Genomic DNA, 25,906 nt, shown 5'->3' on the forward strand with positions numbered 1-25,906 from the left:
ACCCGCACCCTTGGCAGTGAAAAGCACAGAGTCCTAACCACTGAAGCGCCAGGGAATCCCTATCAATACTTCTTTAATAGCAATCACTTTAAGTTAAATTCACAGGATCAAAAACTGCATTGAAGGCTTCCCTGGTGGCGCAGTGGTTAAGAATCTGCCTGCCAATGCAGGGGACATGGGTTCGAGCCCTGGTCCCGGAAGATCCCACAGGCCGCAGAGCAACTAAGCTTGTGGGCCACAACTACTGAGCCTGCGCTCTAGAGCCCGTGAGCCACAACTACTGAGCCTGTGCCACAACTACTGAAGCCCATGCTCCTAAGCCTGTGCTCTGCAACAAGAGAAGCCCGTGCACCGCAACAAAGAGTAGCCCCCGCTCGCCGCAACTAGAGAAAGCCCGCACGCAGCAACAAAGACCCCATGCAGCCAAAAATAAACAAATAAATTTATTAAAAAAAAAAAAAACCTGCATTGATTACCAACAAGCAACGTCTAAACTGGGCGTGAGCAAACTTTGGCCCACCGGCCAAATCCAGCCTGTCACTTGTTTATGTACAACCCACGTACAGTCCAAGAGCTCAGACAGTTTTTACATTTTTAGTGGTTGAAGAAATCAAGAGCATATTTTGTGATATATGAAAATTATATGAAATTCAAAATTCAGTGCCCACAAATAAAGTTTTATTAGAACACAACCATGCTCAGTCGTTTCCATATTGTCTATGGTTGCATCTGTGCTGCAGCAACAGAACTGAGTAGCTGCAGCAGAGACTAGATGGCCCCAAAGCTTGGAATATTTACTCTCTGATCCTTTACAGAAAATGTTTGCCCATCCCTGTTCTAAACTATTGATAAATGTGATGTCTGAGCCTTCGGTCAAGTACAAAGTTCTGGGTAATAAGTCCTATGGAGGCCCAGCCTCAGCAGCGAGCTCCCTCCCACCACCCCAGGTTTAGCAGGAGGACCACACAGGGCAAGTGGCCAAACCTATGCTGCCTGTCAACTTGATCTCTCCTCTACAGAAGCCAAGGGCACTGTGCTAGGCTTGGCCTGTTTTTTAGTTAATATATATCAGCAATCCTGTGAAAAGCATACCCATTTTACAAATGAAGAACCAAACCTAAGAGCCCAAACTACAGATTGAATCCAGATCTGTCTGGCACCACAGTTCTTTGCTCATTCCCCAGTGGTTTTCAAATTGTGCTCCGGTCAGCTGAGGGGCCTCATGGGCACAGGAAACCCAGAGGGTGGGGCCCCAGGCCTTCCACATCTTTTCTACTAGGACCACTCCACTTACATTTTTATATATTGTGTCCATGTAATTTGTCTGAAGAAGAGAATTTGCTGCTAAAAAATTTAGTCTGTAGATCAGTGTTCCTCTTCAAAACAAAAGCTAACAAACAAACAAAAAAAAGCTAATTTTGGCGCCACTTATTATTACCACCTTTGGCAAATCTGTCACAAAACTGGAAATCTTAATTTCCTCAGCTGCCAGTGGCGATGAAAACCCTGCCCCGCTGCATGCAGACCACCATTCACCAAGATCAAACAAGAATAGATATGAAGCGATGTGTAAACTAGAGGACTACAGAAACATAACACAGAATTATCATCCCCTCACTAAAGGGCAGGGAGGGGAGCAAGTAGGGAATTAACATTTGCTGCCGACCAAAGAAAAATCAAACGTGCAAGTAAAATGTAAAAAAAACATTCAAATAAAAGTAAATAAGTAAAGGACATGATGCAGAGTGGAAATATCATAAACTTTGAAATCTAACACATTTAAAAATTCCCTCATTAACAGCTACATAGCCTCGGGCGATGGCTTAAATCTCTTTGAGCCTGGGTTTCCTCACCTGCAAATGGGATGAAACGAAATAATACTGAATACTTGCTCAATGCTGTACACAGGGCCTGGCACCTAATGAGTCAGTGTTCAATACATGTTAGCTCTCTTTTTATGGGGACCTCCCATTTGTTACTGTGAAATTAAGACCCACCTGCCAGAATTAACAAATGGGTTCCCTGTAACATAACAAAATAATAGAATTAAGGAGCTAGAAGCATCTTTACCTTAGATGATTCTATGAGCCACATGACAGCACAAAGCTGTGCGAGCACAGGCTGAAGGCACTCTAAAGGAACAATGAAAGATACTAATAACAGGAGATACACAGGCAGTCCCCTGTTGAAATGCTCTACTAATTCAATAAGGGTATTTATTGAGTGTTTTAAGAGCCTTCTATGGCTCCATAAAATGACAGATTTGCATTTAATATCCACTTGACCAAACCCATTAAACTTGTAAGAGGCACTCTCCTGCTGAGGATCAGATATCTAGCTTCTTAAGTATTAATTTTTCATATTGCTTTGGCAAGGCAAAGGCAATAAAACCTAGTTAAATTCTGAACAAAGTTTTTTTTCCTTTGTCCACAGGAAAAAAATCACAATACAGTAGTCTCTCTATTTCAATAAGGCTGAAGATGAGGTTATTTTAATTTGTCCCTTTACCAAATTCTTACTGGGCATTTATTTTGTAAAAGGATTCAAGAATATCAAGAGGTAGGACAGTGTCCTTGTTCTCACAGGACTGTGTGGGTCATCCAACCTGTTCACCATAACATAACAGGCAGTGGTAAAGTGCTATTACAAAGTAGGAAAAATGTGCCTTGGGGGTTCGTTGGGCATTAATTAAGGGTCTGTACCCAAATAATTGCATCAGGCAACACTTCATGGAGGGGGGATCACCTGAAGTAGGATTTAAAGGATGAACTGTATAAACAGAGAGAACACCATAAGTAAAAAAACTTAGAATTAAAACCTGTATTTGATTTCAAAGCTACATTATCCTGCCCCATAATGTGGCTAAAGCACAGACTACCTTAACACAATGCAAAAGGAAAAAGACTGGTGCCAGATCATGGAAGGCCTGGAGTAACCACTAAAGTGTTTTCAGCAGATAAAAGCTAAGCAGAGTCTGAGACCCAGGGAAATCAGAGTTGTGCCTTTAAATGCATGATTATACAGAACTTGCTGAAATTATTTTCTGGTGGCACCAAAGTTTCCAACATAAGACCGTAAGTCATCTGTTGTATTCCCTTGCCTCTCTAAGTCAACCTTAAATCAGCTCAGTATAATGGTATACAGCTAATGCTACTAAAAATATAAAAATATTTGATCTATAACTGAAACGCACAACTATATTGTCCACCAACTACAAAGCCTTTTGCCTTACCTTATACTTGACTAGTTGGTTTCATTCTAAATCACTGCCATGGTTGTTGTCTGTTAAAGAACAATGGGTTGAGGAGACATATCAAGCTATCAAGCTTCTTAAAGTAACTCACCAAATGGTAGCTAGGGCTGGCTGTGGGAAGACTATCTGTTGCTTGGTGGTACTAACCACCAGAGCAAGGAGATCCTACTAACTACTTGGCCGCCCTAAGTAATTCTAGACAGGTGAATTTCCTAATTTTGAAAATTGCTAATAAAAGAAATTCTCTAATTTTCCTTTTATAAACAGTCCCAGTGATTAATAATCTTTAGTCATATAATTCTTTTTGATGGGCACATTAGAGCTCTCATTACAATACAAATCAACAGCCTGTATACATAGTATTAGGTCAATCTACTAGAAAGTCAAGCAGTGAAGTTATGATCCATCCATTTACAAAATACTTAATAAGCAATTGGGTCAACAGTGGACTACAAACTGTTCTAACAGCCTAAAATCACAGCAACCCCAAACGGAGCAAAAAGAGGCAAAGCTGGGGGAAGAAGTCAAACTCTGGCATAAAAGACAGGATGTGCCAAGAAACTAGGTACCGAAGAGGGAAGAAGAGGAAAGACAGCCACACTGTCCATTCTTCTGACTCAAGTCACTCAGCTATCCACAGAGCCACCGCAACCCTGTAGATTCAGAGGTGGGACGTTAAGTGATAAAAGCTCCCACAGTTTCCACAATGAAGCGTGACACTCTCAAGAACCACAAAATCAAACCCAACATAGGCAGAAGAGCCCTTAAAGGAAAAAGAAGAAAGTTGGGCCCAGAGATGAGAAGAGCTCTTCTAGACTACATGGGAAGTTAAAGTAGAGGTTAGTAAACATCAACCAATAAGACACTGCTGACCTGGAAGTTTTTAAAAATTTAATCCTTACAACCACCTTACAGAAGTAGGCACTATTAGCCTCACTTTCACAGATGAGAAAACTGAGCCTTAGAGAAGTTAAATAATTTGCTCACAATCTTCATAATACTTCCCTAACTCCCTTGATCAGAACCTTATGGAAATGTTCATGTAGATGTGTTAACTGAGTTCAAATGATTAGAGGCAATTAGGAAAGATTTCATAAAACAGGTTAAGCTGTGGCCAGGGATCTTGAAGGATATTTAGGACTCTGCTGGAAAAAGGAGGAACATTTCAAGCACAAGGCACTAGGAAGAAATCAATATCCAGCCTCTGATGGAGGTAGCTGAAGGACTCTGAGGAGACACACACAGCAGAAGAAACATGTGGGTAGGGTGATAGTGAACAAGATGGCTGCAGAGAGCCTTGAGTGTCTGGCTCAGTTTGAACCAGATTCTGTTCAAGTCATAGAAGTCTCAAAAATAACTCCCTCTTTATATTTATGCTGCCAAGACCCGTAATGAATTAGGTAAATAAACTTACACAGATGTCATTTCCCTCACACAGACATATTTTTCTTGGAAATATGGCAAAGCTACATTCCTTCGCTAGAAATTTCAAATCTATACATATAACTCATTTCACATGGTGAATAACTAAGAATCAAAAAGAAAATGAGGGGCTTCCCTGGTGGCGCAGTGGTTAAGAATCCACCTGCCAATGCAGGGGACATGGGTTTGAGACCTGGTCCGGGAAGATCCCACATGCCACGGAGCAACTAAGCCTGTGCGCCACAACTACTGAGCCTGCGCTCTAAAGCCCGCGAGCCACAACTACTGAGCCCGTGTGCCACAACTACTGAAGCCTGTGCACATAGAGCCCATGCTCTATAACAAGAGAAGCCACCACAATGAGAAGCCCACACACCGCAAGGAAGAGTAGCCCCTGCTCACCACAACTAGAGAAAGCCCACGTGCAGCAACAAAGACCAAACGCAGCCAAAAATAAATAAATAAAATAAATAAATAGGAAAACAGACTTAAATCAGAGACTGTGAGAACTAATCATTTCCTTATAAAGCTTTCCTAAGGCCTCTTTCTGATAAAATAAACAAGAAAAGTGATTTACTGACCCTAATACATGCCAAGAAATTTACATGTTATCTCTAATCCTACAACAACCTTTCAGAGTAGATACTATTCCTATTTTATAGAAATTGAGGTGCAAAGAAGGCTCAAGGAAAAACTTCCCAAAGTCATATAGCCTGCAATGGCAGAGCTGATATTTAAACCAAAAGCCAGGGTGTGTGTGTGTGTGTGTGTGTGTGTGTGTGTGTGTGTGTGTGTGTGTGTGTGTGTGTGTGTGTGTGTGTGTGTGTGTGTGTGTGTGTGTGTGTGTGTGTGTGTGTGTGTGTGTGTGTGTGTGTGTGTGCGCGCGCGCGCACCTATAGAGGAATTTCCATGAAAGCCAATGAACCTGGCTGATCCCTTACCATATCACATCCCTTAGGACATGCAGAAAACAGCATAATTTCCCTTCACTACCTTAAGGGTTTTCTTGCCCAAACATGCCTGCCACTAAGGATGTGGAAAAGGCTGTGTCAGCCAAACACAAAGCCACTATAAACCTGCCAATCTTCCTTGGAGCAATCACCAGGTCTGAAAAGAGATAATCAAATGCCTGTTTTCACAGTCTCTTTCATATGATAGTTATGCAGAGTTTACCCAAACTTAGCACATAAGGATGAAAACACAGTTTTGTTTTGTTTTATTGGGGGAAGATATGTCTTACAAAATTGCATAACTGAGAAAAAATATTTGCAAATTGTAAATATGACAAAGAACTTGTATCCAGAATATATAAAGACCTCTTACAATTCAATAATAAGAGGACAAACGAACCAAATATTTGTGTAACTAAATAAAACCAAATAAAAAGTGGGCAAAAGACTTGAACAGACATCTCAACAAAGACAGATGACCAGCTAATAAGCACATGAAAAGGTGCTCCACATTGTTAACCATCAGGGAAATGCAAATTAAAACCACAATGAAATACCAACATATACTCAGTATAATCGAAGAGGTGGATAAAACCAAGCCACTCTGGAAAACAGTTTGGCAGTTTCTTAAAAAGTTAAGCATAATACTTTTTATAATTTCTTCTATCACATTTCTACACTGAAATTTTTATAAGATTTAGTCAAATAATAACCTATAGTTTACTTTCCTTTCAAATTGGATTTAATCCTTTAATTTTCTAGGTATTATTTTGATTTGCAATAGAAGGATAATGGTTTACTTGAGTAGTTTTCAAAAATAACTTCCATTGCAACTGTTCAGCGACCCCCCCCCAAAAAAGTTAAGCATATATTTACCATAAAACCCAGCAATTCTGCTCCTAGAAATCTACCCAAGAGAAATGAAAACATATATCCATACAAAGACTTGTGAGTGCTCATAACAGCATTACTCATAATAGCCAAACTGGAAATAATACAAGTATCTATCAACTGGTAAATGGATTAACAAAATGTGGTACATCCAGGCAACAGAATACTATTCAGCAATTTAAAGTAATGATATGGTGATACATACTACAACATGGATGAACCTCAAAAACATTATGAAAAATGAAAGAAGTCATACACACATATTATATGATTCTATTTACATGAAATGTCCAGAGAAGATAATTTTATAGAGTCAGGAAGCAGATCAGTGGCTGTCTGGGGCTGGGGTGGGTACAAGAACTGACTGCAAGAGAATTCACGAGAACTTAGGGGGATGACAAAAATGTTCTAAAACTGGACTGTGGTGATGGTGACACAACTCTATAAATTTTTTTTTTTTTTTTTTTTTTTGCTGTATGCGGGCCTCTCACTGTTGTGGCCTCTCCCTTTGCGGAGCACAGGCTCCGGACGCGCAGGCTCAGTGGCCATGGCTCACGGGCCCAGCCGCTCCGCGGCATGTGGGATCTTCCCGGACCAGGGCACGAACCTGTGTCCCCTGCATCGGCAGGCGGACTTTCAACCACTGCGCCACCAGGGAAGCCCACAACTCTATAAATTTAATAAAATCCCTGAATAAGTACTCTTACACTGAGTGAATTTTATGGTATGGATATTATATCTCAATAGTGCTTTTTAAAAAGTAATTATTAAATATATGTATTTTCTATATATATGTATGTATATATTTAAATAACTCCAGGGGAAACAAAAAAGTATATAAGGGAATGTAATCACAATATTATGGTTCCTCTATATTCAGTCACAATAATGTAGATATTATGTAAACATAAATCAGTAATGCACGTTGATTTAACCATTTCTTGGTTAAATCAATGAAAAATTAGCAATATTACAGACATTCCTTCCTTCTCATCTCTTAACAGTAGGAAGCCAAAGGATAGAGCCTCAAATTGATAAATCAAGAAATAACAGAATAAGCATGTTATTTAGGTACATGGCTGTAAGCAGCAAAATAAATAAAATGGTCTTTCCTAGGAGGGAAAAGCTTCTGAACTATCTACAGGATGGAATGACCTAAAATGCAACACTGAGTCTGAAGCTGATTAATGGTTTGAGAAAAGTGCTGATGCTGCAGCATCTACTAGCCCTTCATCCACTAGAGGGTGTAAGGCAACACCACAGAAGGACCTGAACCACTGATGGGTGACCCGATGACAGATACTGAAGAGAGGCAACCATGTGAATAAATCTTGCATAAAGGCTGAAAGTGGGGTTCTAGATAACCTAGTAGGAAGAAAAGAAAGTGATTTCATACTTTTTGTAATTTGAAAGCAAAGCAGAAGCATTTTTAGTTAAAAAAAAGGACCAGTAAAAAAAACTGCTATGGATTGTAAGACATAAGAGAGGTATGAACATTTTACTTCTGAACCTATTATTTTAATCCAGTCTCCAACTGGGAGAGGGCAGTGGGATAAAATTTCTCATTCAACAATTCAGTACTAGCTGGAACTGATATTAAACATAGCAAATGATAAAGCTGTTGCCTAGACAGTTCTAAGGTTGCCTTTTGCAGGGGGGAGGGGGGAGGGGGCAGCTCTAAAAATTCCTTCTTTACAGCAACCACAATGTTGTTTTAAAAAACGTACAATAGGTCATGTTGCTCCCTGCTTAAAACCTTTGAAAAGCTTCACATTAAACGGAGAATAATTTTCATTTATTCATCCAACAAATACTTATTGATCTCCTCCTACATGCCAGGCTCTGCTCTAAGCAAAGTCACAGCTTACACAGAACTTATATTTTAGTGGGAGAGACAGACAATAAAGTACACACACTAGATAATTTCAGATAATGATAAGAGAGCTGAAGATAAGACTGAATGGTCAGGGTATGTATATGGATAACTTTAGATTGGTGTGGTCAGGGAAGCTTCTCTGAGGGGTAAACTTTGTCCCTGTGACCTGAATGAGAAGGTGAATATCTGGGTCAAGAGCACTGCAGATCTAAGGTAGAGAAGACAGCAATTCCACGGACCTGAAGCTGAGATCAAGCTCAAGGAGTTCAAAAATGGAAAGAACACCCAGTGAGGCTGAAGCTGGTGGTAAGACGGGGGAGGAGATGAATTACAGAGGTAGACAGTAAGCGCACATAGAAATACTCCTAAATCCATACAATGGGCTATGGTCCACCAAAAAAAGAAATAAAGTACTGACACACGCTACAGCAGGGATGAACCTTGAAAACATTATGCCAAGTGAAAAAAGCCAGTCACAAAAGACCAGATATTGTATGATTCTGTTTTTATGAAATGTCCAGAATAGGCAAATCCACAGAGCTGGACAGTAGATTAGAGGTTGCTCAGGGCTGGCGTCAGGGGAATGGTGAAGTGACGACTAAAGGTTATGTATGGGTTTTCTTTAAGGTGGCATTTTTAAGGACGACAACTATTAGAATTTTGTTTTTCAAAACTACAGTCTGCAATCCATTAGTGGGTTCAGAAAATCAATTTTGGTCAATCAACTGTTGGTCATAATCAACAGTTTTTTTTTTTTTTAGTGGAATGGAAGAGAATGGAAAATATCACAGCGCTGAGAATGTAGTAAGGGTATTTGTGTGTGTGTGTGTGTGTGTGTGTGTGTGTACTGGGTCATAATTCAAAAGGTATTACTCACTAGAGGTTGCCACCTTTTTTTTTTTTTTCAGTACGTGGGCCTCTCACTGTTGTGGCCTCTCCCGTTGCGGAGCACAGGCTCTGGACGCGCAGGCTCAATGGCCATGGCTCACGGGCCCAGCCACTCCGCGGCATGTGGGATCTTCCCGGACCGGGGCACGAACCCGTGTCCCCTGCATCGGCAGGCGGACCCTCAACCACTGTGCCACCAGGGAAGCCCGCCACCTTTTTTTTTAAGCTTGAAATCACTGAGCTAGAACTTGAACACCCTCACTATGTCCTCCATTTGAAATCTCCCCAAGGAAAGAAAAGTAGCCATCATTTCTTTGCCACCAAACCAAATGAGTATGACAGAAAATGCATTTGCTATTGCCCATGGATCCCAATCAAAATAAGTAAAAGCCCTGAAAGTACATTTGCAAAAAACTGGACAGAAAATAAAGTCCAGGGCTTCCCTGGTGGCTCAGTGGTTGAGAGTCCGCCTGCCGATGCAGGGGACGCAGGTTCGTGCCCCGGTCCGGGAAGATCCCACATGCCGCGGGGCGGCTGGGCCCGTGAGCCATGGCTGCTGAGCCTGCGCGCCCGGAGCCTGTGCTCCGCAACGGGAGAGGCCACAACAGTGAGAGGCCCGCGTACTGCAAAAAAAATAAATAAATAAAATAAAGTCCATTCCAGGGATAACAAAGATAACTCGTTAGAAAAAGGGAAATTAAAAATTCTCAAGAAGAAAGAAAATACTTTGGGGAAAAAAATCTCTTAGGTCATTTAAAATCTATACTCTAAATTAGAAGTAAGGCTGCTACTCCAAATTTAAATCCCTAATTATCCAAGTCACATCTGTCAACTTAAACATCTCCTCTGATATTTCCATTCTGGGAGAATCACTTGAGCATGTGTATATAATAGTTTTCAACATACTTTTAGAAAAGTGAAGGAAAAAACTTTTTAAGGAGCCACTGACTAGCATTTAAAAAATCAGAGTCTAATACTGTGACATTAATCTTCTTTACATTAAAGATGCAAAATTATAAAAGGAAGGTTTATTTCACTCCTCATGGGCCTGTTTTTCGTGACACTCCCAGGAAAGCAGTGTTCTCCAATCTAAAGAGCAAATCACAATCATAGTCCACAGTGCTGCTGGCAAGCAAAATAAGTGAATAAAATACAAAAAGATAAACTGTAGACCACAAGCTACTTTAACAAACAAAATAGGAAGGAAACTTGATAGAAATAAGTTATGCAAGGGGCCTCCAGTTCATGTGAAGACTTTCCAAGCTGTTACATTCTCCAAAGATTCCATAGTATCTTATCTTGCCACACGAGGAAGAGAACATCCCCATTCAACGAGGAGAGAACACTGACAGAAGAACACAAGACGGAAATACAAGACATGGAGGCTGAGAATCCAGGACCCAAGTCTCACTGTGCCACTAACTCTGTGACATGGGGAAATTCATTTAAAAGCCTCTGGTTTGGTTTTCTTAGCTACCAAATAGGGATAATAAAGCCTGACCTTTCTAGCAGAGCTATTGTGAAGATCAATACTGATACATGGAAGCATACACTGTAAACTGCAAAATTCCTCACCAACATTAGTTTTCATAATTTACTAACATTCCTGGTTCCATAGCTGATGCAACACCTGAACCCAACCAAGAGTCTGTGCTCTCATCTCCAATGTGAATGGCAACGCTTCACGTCCACAGGTCAAGTGTGGGAAATGCACCGTGCCATAGTCCCAAACCTGATCACTCCAGTTAAGGGAACACTCACTGTATTTCTTTAATCATAGCTAGGATGACCATACATCCCATTCATCAAGGTTTGCCTGGGACTGTTTCCACATCAGCATCCCTTTTCTCTCTCAAAAGTGCCCCAACTTGAATGATAAACTACACAGTCACCTTAATTACAGCAGACATAAGTTGTGGCACCAAGAGGTGACAGACAAGAGGCGAGCCTTAGGACTCCCCTGTACTGTCCAGAGCCCCCTGAAAGCCATTCCAAATCAACGAACAATATGAGCAGAGACAGTAAGTTTGCTGTGCAGAACGAAGGCCCCTTCTAAGCAGACTGCGGCTCCCAGGTCCCTCCCAAAGAAAAGCTCTGGAGCTAATGCACACAAACATTCTCTCAGTTAGAGAACGTTACAAACCCACAAACTATTCCAACCTTAATCAACACTTGGGAACTCTATCATAAGCATGTGCACACACACATAGATCACAAAGAGATGGTCAGCTAGGAATCTAAACCACTACATTGTGTCATCAACCTAAAATCCTGCATGGCCTTAGATAAAGCATGCAGCCTTTCTGAGCTGGCGTGCACTTCTGCTAATCTGGAACAATGTTTGTCTCCTCCACTTGCACGGAGAGACCACATTAGCAAGCACAGGGACGGGCTTGGAGTGTTTTATAAAAGCAATGGATTGCCATCCCATAAAGCCTGTTAACTAGGAAAGAAGGCTGAGGTGACCTTGCATAAAAAAGGAAAACCTCTACAAGGTGACAGGTGGTTTCTTTTCCCCCTCCTTTCCTTCGCAGGTCTTTTTTTTTAATCTTTTATTTCCTTTATTTTATTGATTTATTTTTGGCTGTGTTGGGTCTTCGTTGCTGCGCATGGGCTTTCTTCTAGTTGTGGCAAGCAGGGGCTACTCTTCATCGCGGTGCGCAGGCTTCTCATTGCGGTGGCTTCTCTTGTTGTAGAGCACAGGCTCTAGGTGTGTGGGCTTCAGTAGTTGTGGCATGTGGGCTCAGTAGTTGTGGCTCGCAGGCTCTAGAGCGCAGGCTCAGTAGTTGTGGCGCATGGGCTTAATTGCTCCGCGGCATGTGAGATCTTCCTGGACCAGGGCTTGAACCCATGTCCCCTGCATTGGCAGGCGGATTCTTAACCACTGCGCCACCAGGGAAGCCCCCTTCACAGGTTTTTAATTCAAATGTGTTACCAGGGGTGTATGTAACAGGGTGGAAAGGGCCACCGTAACAGTGAAATACTGGCCCACTTAGTGCTAAGGAACTTTGTTGTTACAATTTTTAACCAGGGTCATGGACTCCTAGATTCATAAGTTCAATGTCAAGGGATCTATGAAGCCACCAAATGATAAATAAGTAGAGTGAGTGAGCAGGCATACTGCACATGACCCCATTTTCCCTTTGTGAGTCAAGAATCCCCAGTATAGAGGACCCTCAACAAATAGAGGACAAATTTCAGTGCTTATTCAGCTGCTAACCTGTATTGTTACCTTGGATAAGTCACTTTAATCTCTGTGTGCCTGTTTCCTTATCCTTCCCAAGGAAATACTTGCCTTACCCATTCAAGAGGTGGTGGTGAGGATGAGAAGAGAAAATATTTGATGAAAGCTCTCTGCAGTGCTCAAAAGATTATCATTTTTATCTCTTTTAAAATCACCATTAGATGCTAATAGAAATCCTGTCTGCATATGGTTCCTATCTATTTAGAAAAGAAACATAAAAGAATAAGGAAAAGCAAATAAAGATTCACACACTCCAAATTCTCCTTCACCCCAGTCTCTGGTTCCTGGATTTGCCGAGCCAAACCACTCTGCGAAGATGTAAAGATCACAAGTTCAGTTTCTGCCCAACTCGGGCTGCTCAGTGACCAGTGTTTCACACCGATAAATGCCTCCCAAACCTCAGAGCATGAAGTGAGAGTTCACAAGGTCAGGCACATTAATTAGCAGGACTCATTTGGATTCTGTATTCATCAAATGCAACAAGCAGCTATTCAATATTCGCCTGTTTGCACTATGCTAAGGTCTCTAATTCAAAGATCCAGACAGAAAAACAAAATAAAGCCCAAGAAAATAAACTAAAATAAACCGTCACCATCAGAATGTGCCTCTATGTAAATTAGGCGGCTATAAAGCACAGCAAAAGGGTCTGCATAGGCCTACAGCAGAGACAGTATGAGTAATGTGCAGGCTACAGAAGTGGGTCTGGCTGCAAAAGAAAGGAAAAACAAAGTAGTTCCAAGCAGAGACTACTTTTTTATGCTTTAACAAATTCCTCTTAATTCCTTTTGCTTAATTCCTTATTGATCTGTAATCCCCAGAGGAAGGACACAGCATTATACAGTACTTTTTCAGATTCTTTTAAACTCATTAAGTCTATTCCCATACTTAACTTTGATTAGTTTTACCTTCCTATATCTAAAATAAGCCTGTATCCAAAATCAGCAACATTTGATAAGTAAATGTCTGCATGAGTATATACAAAACTAGATCCAGAGACTGACCATGGTCCCTTATGTTTTAAGGGTCCTAGGTAGAAAGTACACGAAGAAAGAGAAAATAGCACTTGTTTTAAAGCAGCCCATAGGATTGTAGTTTTTGACCTTGGCTACACAAATCACCTATAGGAATTCTAAATATCTGAATGGCTAAGCCCAATCTTAGACTCACTCAATCAGAATTGTTGGGGGCTAGATCTCCAGGCAACAGTATTTTTTCTGATATATGGCCAGGATATAGAAATACTATCAAAGGACATAAACTTCACAGCTTACAGAAGCTCTATCTAGGGCAGATCCAAAGCAGAAAGAAATAAAATAAAGACCCTCTATATTCTCTTTAGGTTTGGGGTAAATGACCGTATCTTTCACCAAGAGCTTCCATAGGACAATCTTCAATTCCGACAATGATGATCCCACTGGGAGATGAACACAGAGATGAGCAGCATTTTCTCTCCCCCCTTTTCTCCATACCCTACCTGGGACTAGTCTGATGCCAACACAACACCAAAAATACCAGAACTGGGCAAATACTCTCAATCTGGGAGGCCCTCAAATAGGTGACTATTGATTATGGGGCCATCCTAGTTTTTTAAGATCAGCTTCGGGGTTTTGATGAGATTTAATTAAGTTCTGGAAAGGGGAGCTATGTCAACCCTTTGGTTTAGCACTCTGATGACATATCCCTTGGACAAGCCTAATAATGGTGGCTTTTTTGGACAACCCTATAAGGAATGGTGGATAGACATTCAAAGATATAAATGATGGCTAGAAATTGAGAGATGTTTCTAGGAGCTACCATTTTAAATCTCCTGAAGAAGATCAACATCCCCAAATAGCAAAGAGGTTAGGTGTCTTAAGCCACACCATTTCTTTGAGGCAGCCAAGCCTGTTCTACCCTAACTCTCTGTCAGCCTCACCTGCTCCAAATGGCAAAAGGATAGGGAAAGCATTTTACACACTCACCTAAACCATACCGAGGGTGTCCTGGCAGGAAACAGTTTTGCTCTAACCCACAATAAAGCCTGGGCTTTTTCCAATCATCCTCCCTATCTAACAAAGAAAGGCAGCAGAAACTTCCCTCTCTCAAGAAAGTCTTCCCTGATTAAAACCATAAGGCTGAATTCCCCCAGGGAGGAGAATGGAATTTTCTTGTTGCAGATTATTGCAGGGACCCAAAAAATCTGTGCAGGCAGGGGCTAAGTGGCTGGGAATAAAGAGACAGGTCCAACATTTAGAATTATGAGACATCAGGAAAACCAGGTTAAAAAATTATCATACAGCCTGGAGAAGAAAAAACAAAAGCAATTACGACTGTACCTGAGTGACTTTCCCCCTATAATATCCACAATTTCAATAATGTGATTATAATATTTTTAGGGTTAAGAAATATATTTTATTATATCTCTAAATGTAAATTCATTGCTGAAATTAACCATATCATTCTCCAAAATAAATAATTTCAGGAAATGCTCTCTATCATAGCATCCTTAGATAAAACACACACACACACACACACACACACACACACACACACACACATTATCTGAGTTATAAACAGCTTATACCAACCTGGCTGTCCCGTGCTGGGAATCCATGATAACCTGGGGTCAGAGGCTCGTTCTAAGACAAAGGAAAGAAAAGAAAATCGTAAGACAAAAGAAAGTGTTGCGAATCATCAAAATCATCCAGAATGATCAGACATAAATTCCTCCACCAGTTCCTAAGGTGTTCTACCTAACCATATACATCTCTCAGTTTAGCACGTATGATATCAAAAAAACAAAAACAAATAAGAAACAGTATTTGCTTAGGAGCACTATTCATAAGCACCATGTTCCTCCTTGTACAGCTAAATCTGTTTCCTTCTCCGTGTATCTCAAACAGAGCGCTACTGGGATTTGGGGCAGATCAATTCCTAACTTCACACCGTGGAACTCTAGTATGCCCGGCCCTTAACTTCTAAAAGCCAGTAGGCTTTCAGTGTCCTGAACACTAGGACAACCAAAAACTTCCACACATTTCCAAAAGTCCCCTTGTTAGGAAGGAGACAGTACCACCCCTACTGAGAACTGTCTCTTGACCTGGAAAAGTTTTAGTCCCTCCCCTCTATCAATCTGCTTTCCTTCAGTTCTTTTAAACCTAGATGAAAGTCTACCTCTGTCCCGGACTTCCTCTACCATCCTACATCATCCTATGAACTCAAGTGACTCCTAATATGTGTAGTAAGTTAAAATTTACTGGGTTATTTGTACAATTTACTTTTCATATTATTTATAATTTAATATATCTTCTTTTTGTAAAGGTGTTTCATACTGAGTGTCTCATCCTCACATTAACCATTAAATCAAGATCCCTGGGGCTTCCCTGGTGGTGCAGAGGTTGGGGGTCCGCCTGCCAATGCAGGGGACAGGGGTTCATGCCCCGGTCCGGGAAGATCCCACATGCCGCGGAGCGGCTGGGCCCGTGAGCTATGGCCGCTGAGCCTGCGCGTCCGGAGGCTGTGCTCCGCAACGGGAGAGGCCACAACAGTGAGAGGCCCGTGTACCGCAAAAAAAAAAAAAAAAAAAAGATCCTTCAGGGCAAGAATGATAGCAAATAAAAGCTACACAAACCCTAATTTAATACAATGTCATACAATATGAGCACTCACTTATGGCTTACTTGACTCATTCAATTATTCAGTCAACATATATTGAATACCTAATATTTTCAAAGTAGTTTAGATGACTGACAGAGTAAGTCAGTAAAACAAGCCCCTCGCCTTCAAGGGAACTTTTAAATGGGAGGAGATACATACGCACACAAAGGTGTAAATGAGAACATAGTGCTTTCATAGTTTTTCCAAGGTGCTCAACACAGCTATCTGAAAGATACGCATCCTCTTATTCCATTCCTACTAGCAAAAGAGTAAGTTAAGAAGAATTTTCCTTGATAGGATCTTCGTTTATGACGAGAGTAAACCTGCCACCTGACGGTACATCTGCTTTCATTACATCCATATCTTTGTTGATCATCGAAAGTCCATACTCCTTTCAAAAACATGAAAGCCAGGTGTCAACTTAAGCTCCCTGCACAGACCCCATGTCTTGTTCATTGTGGTTTCCCCACAACCTAGCACAGTGTCTAACACATGGTGGACATTCAGAAGAATGTGTAAATAAATAAATGAGGTTCAATAACCAGAAATTATTAGGCATTCAGTTGCTGACTCAATCACAGACAACCCAAGTTCTCCTTTTTTTTCCTAAATCTCTATTTTGGACATTTATAAGTTAAGTCTCCCTAAAGGGAGTACACCAAAGATAACTGCCTTTAAAAATTATAGATGCCAAAATGATCCCGAGAAAGAACAAAGTTGAAGGACTCACATTACAAAGCTACAGTAATCAAGACAGTATAATACTGCCTAAGAACAGACGTACAGACCAATGAAGTACAACTGAGAGTCCAGAAATAAACCCTTGCAGTTACAATCAACTGAGTTTTAAAAAGGGTGCCAAGAAAAGCAATGTTAGAAAGAATAGCCTTTTCAACAAATGGTGCTGGGACGACTAGATATCCCATGTCAAAGAATAAAGTTGGAACTCTATCTTACACCATATACAAAATTAACTCAAGATAGATCACAGACCTAAAATCATAAAACTCTTAGAAGAAAACAAAGGATTAAACCTTCATGACCTTTGGTTAGGCAATGGTTTCTTCAATATGACTACAAAGACACAAATGACGAAAAATAGATAAGTGGACTTCATTAAAATTTAAAACTTCTGTGCTTCAAAGGACACCATCAATTCTGGGGATCTAATGTACACAGAGTGATTATAGTTAACAATACTGAATGATACACTTGAAAGTTGCCTTAAAGAGAGTAGATTGTAAATGTTCTCACCACAAAAAATAAATGGTAATTATGTGACATGATGCAGGTGTTAGTTACAGCTATGGTGGTAATCACTTTGCAACATATAAATGTATCAAACCAACAAGTTGTACACATTAAACTTATACAATGTTAATGCCAATTATGTCTCAATAAAGTTGGGGAGGAAAAGACACCATCAAGTAAGTGAGAAGACAACAGAATGGGAGAAAATATTTGCAAATCCTTTGTCCAATAAGGGGCTTGTAGTCAGAATATAAAAGAACTTTTAGAAAGACAACCCAAATTTTTAAGTGGGCAAAAGGTGCGAACAGGAAGTTCCCCCAACAGGATATACAACTGGCCAATAAACACATAATAAGATACTCAACACTGTTGGTCATTAGGAAAATGCAAATGCAAATCAAATGAGATGCAAATGAGATGACACTTCACATCCACTAGGATGGCTATAATCAAAAAGTCAGACAATAACAAGTATAACAACAACGTGGAGAGACTGGAATCTCATACATTGCTGTTGGGACTATAAAATGGTGCAGGCACTTTGGAAATAGCTTGGAAGTCCCTCAAAATGTTAAAAAAGAGTTACCATGTGACCCAGCAATTCCACACTAGGTATAACCAAGAAAACTGGAAACATACATCCACACAAAGCCTTGTACACAAATGCTCATAGCAGAATTATTTCATAATAGCCGAAAAGGTGAAATAATCCAAATGTCCATCAACTGATAAGTGGATAAGCAAAGGACTGTATATCTATAACTGAATATTATTTGGCAATAAAAGGAATGAAGTGCTGATACAACAAAGATGAATTTTAAAAACATCATGCTAAGTGAAAAAAGCCAGAGACAATAGGCCACAAATTATATGATTCCATTTATATGAGATATTCAGAAGGGGCAAATCCATGGAGAAAGAAAGTCGATTAGTAGTTCCAGGGACTAAAGGGAGCGACTGCCAGTGGGAACTGGGTTTTACTTTTGGTGATGAAAATGTTCTGTAATAGTGATGATGGACTCACAACTCTATGATTTTGCTTAAAACCACAAAACACTAAAAACACTTGAAAAGGGTGAGATTTATGGTCTATGAATTATAGGTCAATAAACCTGTTATTTAAAAATAATAATAATAGGCAATGTTGGCTGGCTATTTTCATACAAATTTCTACAGGGGAGACACATGCAGCTTAGACCATAACAAAAAGAACAGGGCTCCTTCCAAAATCCCCAAGTGCCTTGTTTGTTCTGGAGTCTATACATTTACTTCAATACCATTCTCTACAGATTTTAACAATGATGATGATAAACGTGATAATAACCACTAGATACTGAGCAACCAATCACGCGTGGTTTCAGGATGGAGGGGAGGAGTAAGAGAAAGTGGCAAAGAGAAGGAGATAATAAAGCACAGATAAAAGGTGGAAAAGTCAAACTTTCAACCCAGGTCTGTTGGACTCCAAAGCCCCTGTTCCTCCCGCTTTATCAAATTCTCTAATAACCATTCCATATTATTCCTTTACAGTAAATTTCAAGATTGTCTGAGGAAGGAATTATAGGATGAAGAAAGTCATCAAAAACAACCAAAAGGGGCTTCCCTGGTGGCGCAGTGGTTGGGAGTCCGCCTGCCGATGCAGGGGACACGGGTTCGTGCCCCGGTCTGGGAAGATCCCACATGCCGCCGAGCGGCTGGGCCCGTGAGCCATGGCCGCTGAGCCTGCGCGTCCGGAGCCTGTTGCTCCGCAACGGGAGAGGCCACAACAGTGAGAGGCCCGCGTACTGCAAAAAAAAAAAAAAAAAAAAAAAAAAAACACACACAAAAGCATCACTAACAAAGATTTGTCACTCCCAGAGACTATCCCATGTATAGACTATATTCTTGAGTTCAACAATGCAGAAAACTTTTTTTAAGGAAAAAGAAGAAGTACATTCCTACAAGCACGTATTGTCAAAAACTTGAACAGCAAAGACAGATATAACAGGTACACAGAGATGTGCCAGAGGAAACGGACTTCCCCCTCCACCTGCTCAGCAAAGTAGTCCTCCTTTCTTCCCCATCACTCACCCGAGGCTACCTAGAACTCTCCAGCACTCAGACACGAGCCGCCTCTCTCAAAGTGGACAATACTTAACGACAAAGGTTTGCTTTCGTTTTTAATTTTACTGTCCCTTCAAAATGCATGAACTTTGCGTGTTTTTGAATTTTATAGAAATGAATCCTATTGTATAGCAATTTCCTTTTTTCTCATTTTATGAGATTTATCTCCACTTATGCATGTCACTGTATTTCACTAATTTTGACTACTGCTTAATATTCTATTTTATGACTATGTCACAATTTATTTAAACCCCTCTTGTTTTCCTGTTAATAGATATTTAAATTGATTCCAGTTATACTCACAAACCACTGCTGCCTGTGAACATTCTTTTAGAGTTGAGGTATCACTTTCCACCCATAGACTGACAAAAATGAAAATGAAAATATGACAAATTGGCAGGAAGAAGAGTAAATAGATATCTTCACATCTAATAGTAGGAAATAAGCATATTGGGACTACTCTTTTGGAAAGCAATTTGACAATAGTTATTAAAATATTAAATACTCATACCTTCTTGTAATTTCATATCTCTGATCTCTTTATCTACTCTAGAGAATCACCTGAACTTGTGCTCAAAGAAGCATGTGCAAAGATTTTTCAATGCAGTGCTGTTTGCAACACTGAAAAACTAAAAAGCACCTCAATAATAGGGAAATAGTGTTATCAACTACTGTTGATATTGTTGACTATTCAACATCCTCTGTTAAACTGCAAGTGTTTTAAAAGGTAAAATCTCAGTGAACTATCTCAAGTCATATTAAATGACAGCAGAACAGTCGGTGTGCTATCCCTTTAAGTCACAATACAAAAAGAGGTATTTCTACATGCATATAAAAAAGTAAATAAATGCATAGAGAAGATCTAGAGGGATATACAACAAACTTCTAACAGTGGTTCCCTCTAGAGAGAAGAATAAGATCTGTGGAAGGTCGAGAGGGCATGCTTTATCTGAATTATTTGAATTTACAAAATGTAAAATTCATGTATTACTTAGAGCATAAAAAAGAACCAAAGAAGTCACTACTACCAGTGTTTTATAATGTACAAAACACCTTCACATAATCTTATTTAGATGCAGAAAATAGGTTTTATAACCCTCATTTTACAGATGACAAAGCTGAATTTCAGAAAGATTAAATGATTTGCTCAAGGCCAAATAGCTAATGATAGTGGCTGAGCTGCCTTCAGACTTAGGTCTTTTAACTCTATACCCAGTACTTCTGCTACTTCATGACAACTAGTTCAAACCAGTACTGGTCCTGGTAGAGATTACTATGATTGTCTAAAAACATGCAGATCTGAGTTTTTAATCAGTGTAGAAATAATAACTGAAGGTTATTATTTTTTAAAATTTTATTTCATATTGGAGTATAGTTGATTAACAATGTTGTATTAGTTTCAGGTGTACAGCAAAGTGATTCAGTTATACATAAATAATTGAAATTTAAAGCAGACATGGAATTACAAGGCAACCTAATGGAACAGATGGGACAGAAATCAGATGTGTTAAACTCCAAAGAGGAAAGGCAGCTATGCTGCTATAAGCAAGAGTTATTGACCTAGTAAGACTGAAAGACTTAGGAACTGACTGCCAAGGCACAGAAGCTGCTCAAAAATAAAAATAATATATAAGAAATAAAATACCAACCGTAAGAATTTTACTACAGAGATAGCAATGAAACCTGTTTAGAAGCTTCTGGTAAGTGAATGTATGAAAGAGTAACAGAAGGATCCTTAAGTAACTGGAAAATACAGCAACTGTGATGGATCGTGCACATACAACGGACACTGAAGGAAGTGAAGAAAAATATTACCTGACATTTGTATTCTTCACTAGCTGCTTAGAAGCTCCCATTGCACCTATGTTTGAAAAATCCATTTAAGCAGAAGAATCTTCATTCATTCAGTAAAAGTGGATTGAACAACTGCTCTATGACAAGTGCAGTGCTGGTATCCCTGCCCTTGAGGAGCTGTGAGTCGTAATAATTATAAAATAATGTGATTGATATCATAACTAACATCTATAAGAAGAACGACGGGACTCCAGAAGATCTTTTGGAAAAGTGTGTATGGGATTTGGGGATGCGGGGGAGAGTTGAGTGGCTAACAGCCTCTAACCTCTTATTGGAGGACAAGACCTCCACACTGTGATGGATTGATGCATGCTGAAAAGACACAATGGATTTTAAAGCCACTTTTCTAAATGCATTCTGAAAATCATCAACATCATTTCTAAATGATTATTTAGATATACATAATGGGCCGATATATTTGCCCATTCCAAATGAAAATTACCCAGAATACTGCACCTGGGAGGTACAATAGAAAAGAACTGCTTCCTTAAGCATTTAAAAAATACAGTTAAAAGAGAGGTACTAAGAGGACTTAACAACACTGAAAATCAAAAAAGCCCTGCTTTTGGTACAGAAATATAGCAGTGATATAACATACTAGCAGGACTTCCCTGGCGGCACAGTGGTTAAGAATCCGCCTGCCATTGCAGGGGACACAGGTTCGATCCCTGATCCGGGAAGATGCCACATGCCACGGAGCAACTAAGCCCATGAGCCACAACGACTGAGCCTGCGCTCTAGAGCCCGCGAGCCACAACTACTGAGCCCGCGTGCGGCAACTACTGAAGCCCGTGCGCCTAGAGCCCACACTCCACAACCTGAGAAGCCACTGCAATGAGAAGCCCGCGCACCGCAACAAAGAGTAGCTCCCACTCACTGCAACGAGAGAAAGGCCGCGTGCAGCAACGAAGCCCCAACACAGCCAAAAATAAAATTAATTAATTTAAAAAAATAACATACTAGCTATAAATCCTAAGCAATATCAATAGAACACTAACTGAGGAGCCTAGGGAGCCTAGGAGCCTCTGCCATCTCTCTTGGTTTCACCTACTTAACAGGTCATGTGTTCAGCGTCCAGAGATTTATTACAAAAGCATTTCTTACTGGCTTCCATCAATGATGAGGGTTGTTTAGGAGCAGGTGCAGAAAACTGGAAGTGCACAAGGAAGTTACACCAAACAATTAGAAAAAAAATTTAACCCACCCTATTGTTTTTCTTTTGTGTCTAACAAAATCAAACCCATTTCACAAAATGGAAGGGGACGAAAAATACTGAGAATGGAACAAAATAAATTCTTGCCACCATGCAATTTGGGGAGAGGAAAGTAAAAGGAAGCAAAGGAAAGTAAGAATGAAGATGTCCTCTAACAAACAAAGCTTGGGCAATGGTACAAGCCCAAATTTTTCACTGACTTACTCCCAACTGAAAATTAATTTCACATTATCTTACATTTAGCAATGGAGGGAAAGACTGATTTAGACCATAATGGCTAGGGGGGAAAAAAATCAAATAAAAAAAAATAAAAAGCAAAAGCAAATTCCCAGGGTATTTCATTACCTTGTTTTGCAGCCCACGTTACTGTTTTTCAAGTAGTAAGCCTACTTTTGAACAGGGACATGGAAGGGAACACCACAGGAACTGAAGATGTACCTAAGTTCCCATGCTATTACGTACAAAAACAAATCCTAGCAACAAGTAGGGTCAGGAAGAGAGACTGCTTAGCAACCACAGGACATCATTCCTCGTCCAAACCATACAGGGTTCAAGGTACCCAAAGATAAGAAGGCTTACATGGGGTATGAATCTGGTAGTATCTAACAACACAGGCCCAACAGAAGGTGCAATGGGTAACTGCTAGACTAAACTTTCACACTACAATAGAATAAAATAAAACATAGGGTAATTCGTCCCACCTCCCCACCAAGAAAACTGACAGACAGTAGCTCCTTGTTACACTTCCACCCCAAATACCCCAACTTTTTTTTAAGAGATAGCTCACTTTGGGGGTGCTTTATCTCAGCCCTAAGGATAGTTGCTGTTACAAATTAACTTTATACTAATGATATATTATCATCTATCAATCATATTATTACATTATTTTATATCTATTGTATTACATCTGCTATTCCTTAGAGTTTTTACTTCTTACAATCCAATCCCTTATTAATTCAATCTGCTGTTATAATAAACAATTCTTTATGTTAAATTCCTTGTCTAAATTACTTATAGTCTCTTTGTCCTGATTGGACCCAGATTGGTACAGATGAGCTGAAACAAAATGCTAATAGCCACTTATTTCACACAGGGCAGTCATTATGCTTCATGTTTTCTATATGCTATCACTTTGTATTCTCACTAAAACTCTGTAATATATCTCTCAATATTAAGAAAACTGAGGCTCAGAAAATGATGCAATTTATCTACAATAATGCAAATCCAGGTTGGTCTGACACTCAAGTCCCTGCTGGTTCCCTACTATAGCATTTATTTTTCTTCACAGAACCTAGCAACACTTTTTAAAGAACTCAACATCTATGTACGGGAAAAGAATGAACAAAGCAGTCCTGGCTGCTATACTTAGAAAGGGCAGTTTGCTGGTTGGCCTTGACTGGTGCCTGGGAACTTAGATATCAGGAGGGTTCTATTCCCAGAACTGGTAAGAGTGGCTCACTGTGCCTAAACTGTGCAAACAATACGGTTTATGCCGAACACTGCTTTCCTCCTGGGAGTCTAGAATTTGAGCATGTGCTAGGCAGAGGGTGCCTACATGAACAACCCTTCCCAGCCATGCCCCAAAAAGAAAAATTTCAGCGCTAAGCCTGATGAGCTTCCCTGGTAGACAACACTGCCACCACTGGCTGAAGGAAGTAAGCACATCCTGTGTGACTCAACTGCAAGAGAACTCTAGGAAGCTGGAGCCTGATTTCTTCTGGACTTCACCCCATGCAATTTTTCCCTTGGTGATTTTGCTTTGTATCCTTCCACTGTTATAAATCATAGCCATGAGTATGTCTATACAATGAATTCTGTAAATCCTAGCAAATCACTGGAGCTGGGGTAGTCTTGGGGACGCCCCCCCAATACTGCTTATGACATGCCAAGTATTTTATTAAATGCAGAGGATACAAAGATGAATAGGGCCTTTGCCCTCAAGGAATTTTACAGTCTATTTAAATTTCCCTTCTTTCACTTCTCTGATCTTCACTTCTTAGTCTGTTTGCCACTTAAAATAGATTAGATACATCTCCCTAAGCTAAATTTCATTCTTGGCGCTGAAATGATGCTAAATATTTAATAAGTCCACCAAGCAAAATCTGAGATACAAAGCTCTAATAAACTCGAAGGCCACACATATTTTCTCTTTACTTTCCCCATCATATTGTGTTCCTCATTAAAAATAAATTGACCAACTCTTGTACACTGCTGGTAGGAATATAAAATGGTGCAGCTACTGAAGAAAATAGTCTGGCGGTTCCTCAAAAAGTTAAATATCGAACTACCGCACGGCCCAGCAATTCCACTGCTAGGTATATTGCCCAAGGAATTAAAAACAAGTACTCATATAAGTACTTGTACACACTATGCAAAATAGCTGAGATGTGGAAATAACACAAATGTCCATCAATGAACGAATAAATAAATAATTGTATACACATACAAAGGAACATTATTCAACTTTAAAAAGGAACAAAGTGCTGATACATGCTACAACATGAATGGACCTTGAAAACATGATGGTACATGAAAAAAGCCAGACACAAAAGGTCTCATATTGTATAATTCCATTTACATGAAATACCAAGAATAGGTAAATTCATAGAAGCCGAAAGCAGATGGAAGGAAAGGGAAATGGAGGGTGACTGCTTAATAGGTATGGGGTGAGAAAAATGTTTGCAACTAGATAGGGGTGGTGTCTGCACAATACTGTGAATGTACTAAATACCACCAAATTGTTCACTTCTAAAAGACTAATAATACGTTATGTGAATTTCATCTCAATAAAAACATTTTTTGAAAAGCAATGCAGTATACAATATGGTGATAATGATGTTATTTGAATGGGTTCTTGTAGCTTGAAATAAAATCATCAGTGACTACAACAGATACGGATTCAAAAAAGTGCCACATCTCAGTATATACCCTGGAAAACTATTTGAAGACGCAGTGGTTCTAAGCAATGATACAGATACTGATGCCGTAGAGTATGTATAAATTTTCTTCCCAAAACCATAGAAAATAAAATGTTTCTAAATTATTATATAAGACTTTGAATAGGCATGTATGCATAAATAAAATAAGTATTTTAAAGACATTTGCCTATTTCATCAACATCCCTAAAAATTTATATATTTAGGTTGGCTTGGCCTTTCAATGGAAAACAACTTAAAGCCTTATATACAGAGTTTCCTCATATTCAGGCATTTATAGCACATACACATAACTTTTTTTTCCTTGTCTAAAAGGATGTTTCCCAAAATGTTTAGTGTTTATGTCTTGGTGTTGAGTTTGGGTTTATAGAGTGACATACTTTTTTTTTCTT

The 25,906-nt window shown here is 39.7% G+C and overlaps 1 protein-coding gene across 5 annotated transcripts in view; it reads right to left on the reverse strand.

Annotated features, from left to right (window-relative positions):
* Positions 1-25,906, reverse strand: part of RBFOX2 (RNA binding fox-1 homolog 2) — a 260,073-nt gene that overhangs the window by 167,013 nt on the left and 67,154 nt on the right. For all 5 annotated transcript variants that reach the window (XM_082849448.1, XM_082849446.1, XM_082849447.1 and 2 more), the window contains exon 2: positions 15,092-15,142. In XM_082849448.1, the coding sequence (XP_082705574.1) occupies positions 15,092-15,142 (51 nt within the window). The remainder of the gene's footprint in view (positions 1-15,091; positions 15,143-25,906) is intronic.

This window comes from Leucopleurus acutus (assembly GCF_964270905.1).
Source record: "Leucopleurus acutus genome assembly, chromosome: 11".
Taxonomy (NCBI): Eukaryota; Metazoa; Chordata; class Mammalia; order Artiodactyla; family Delphinidae; genus Leucopleurus; species Leucopleurus acutus.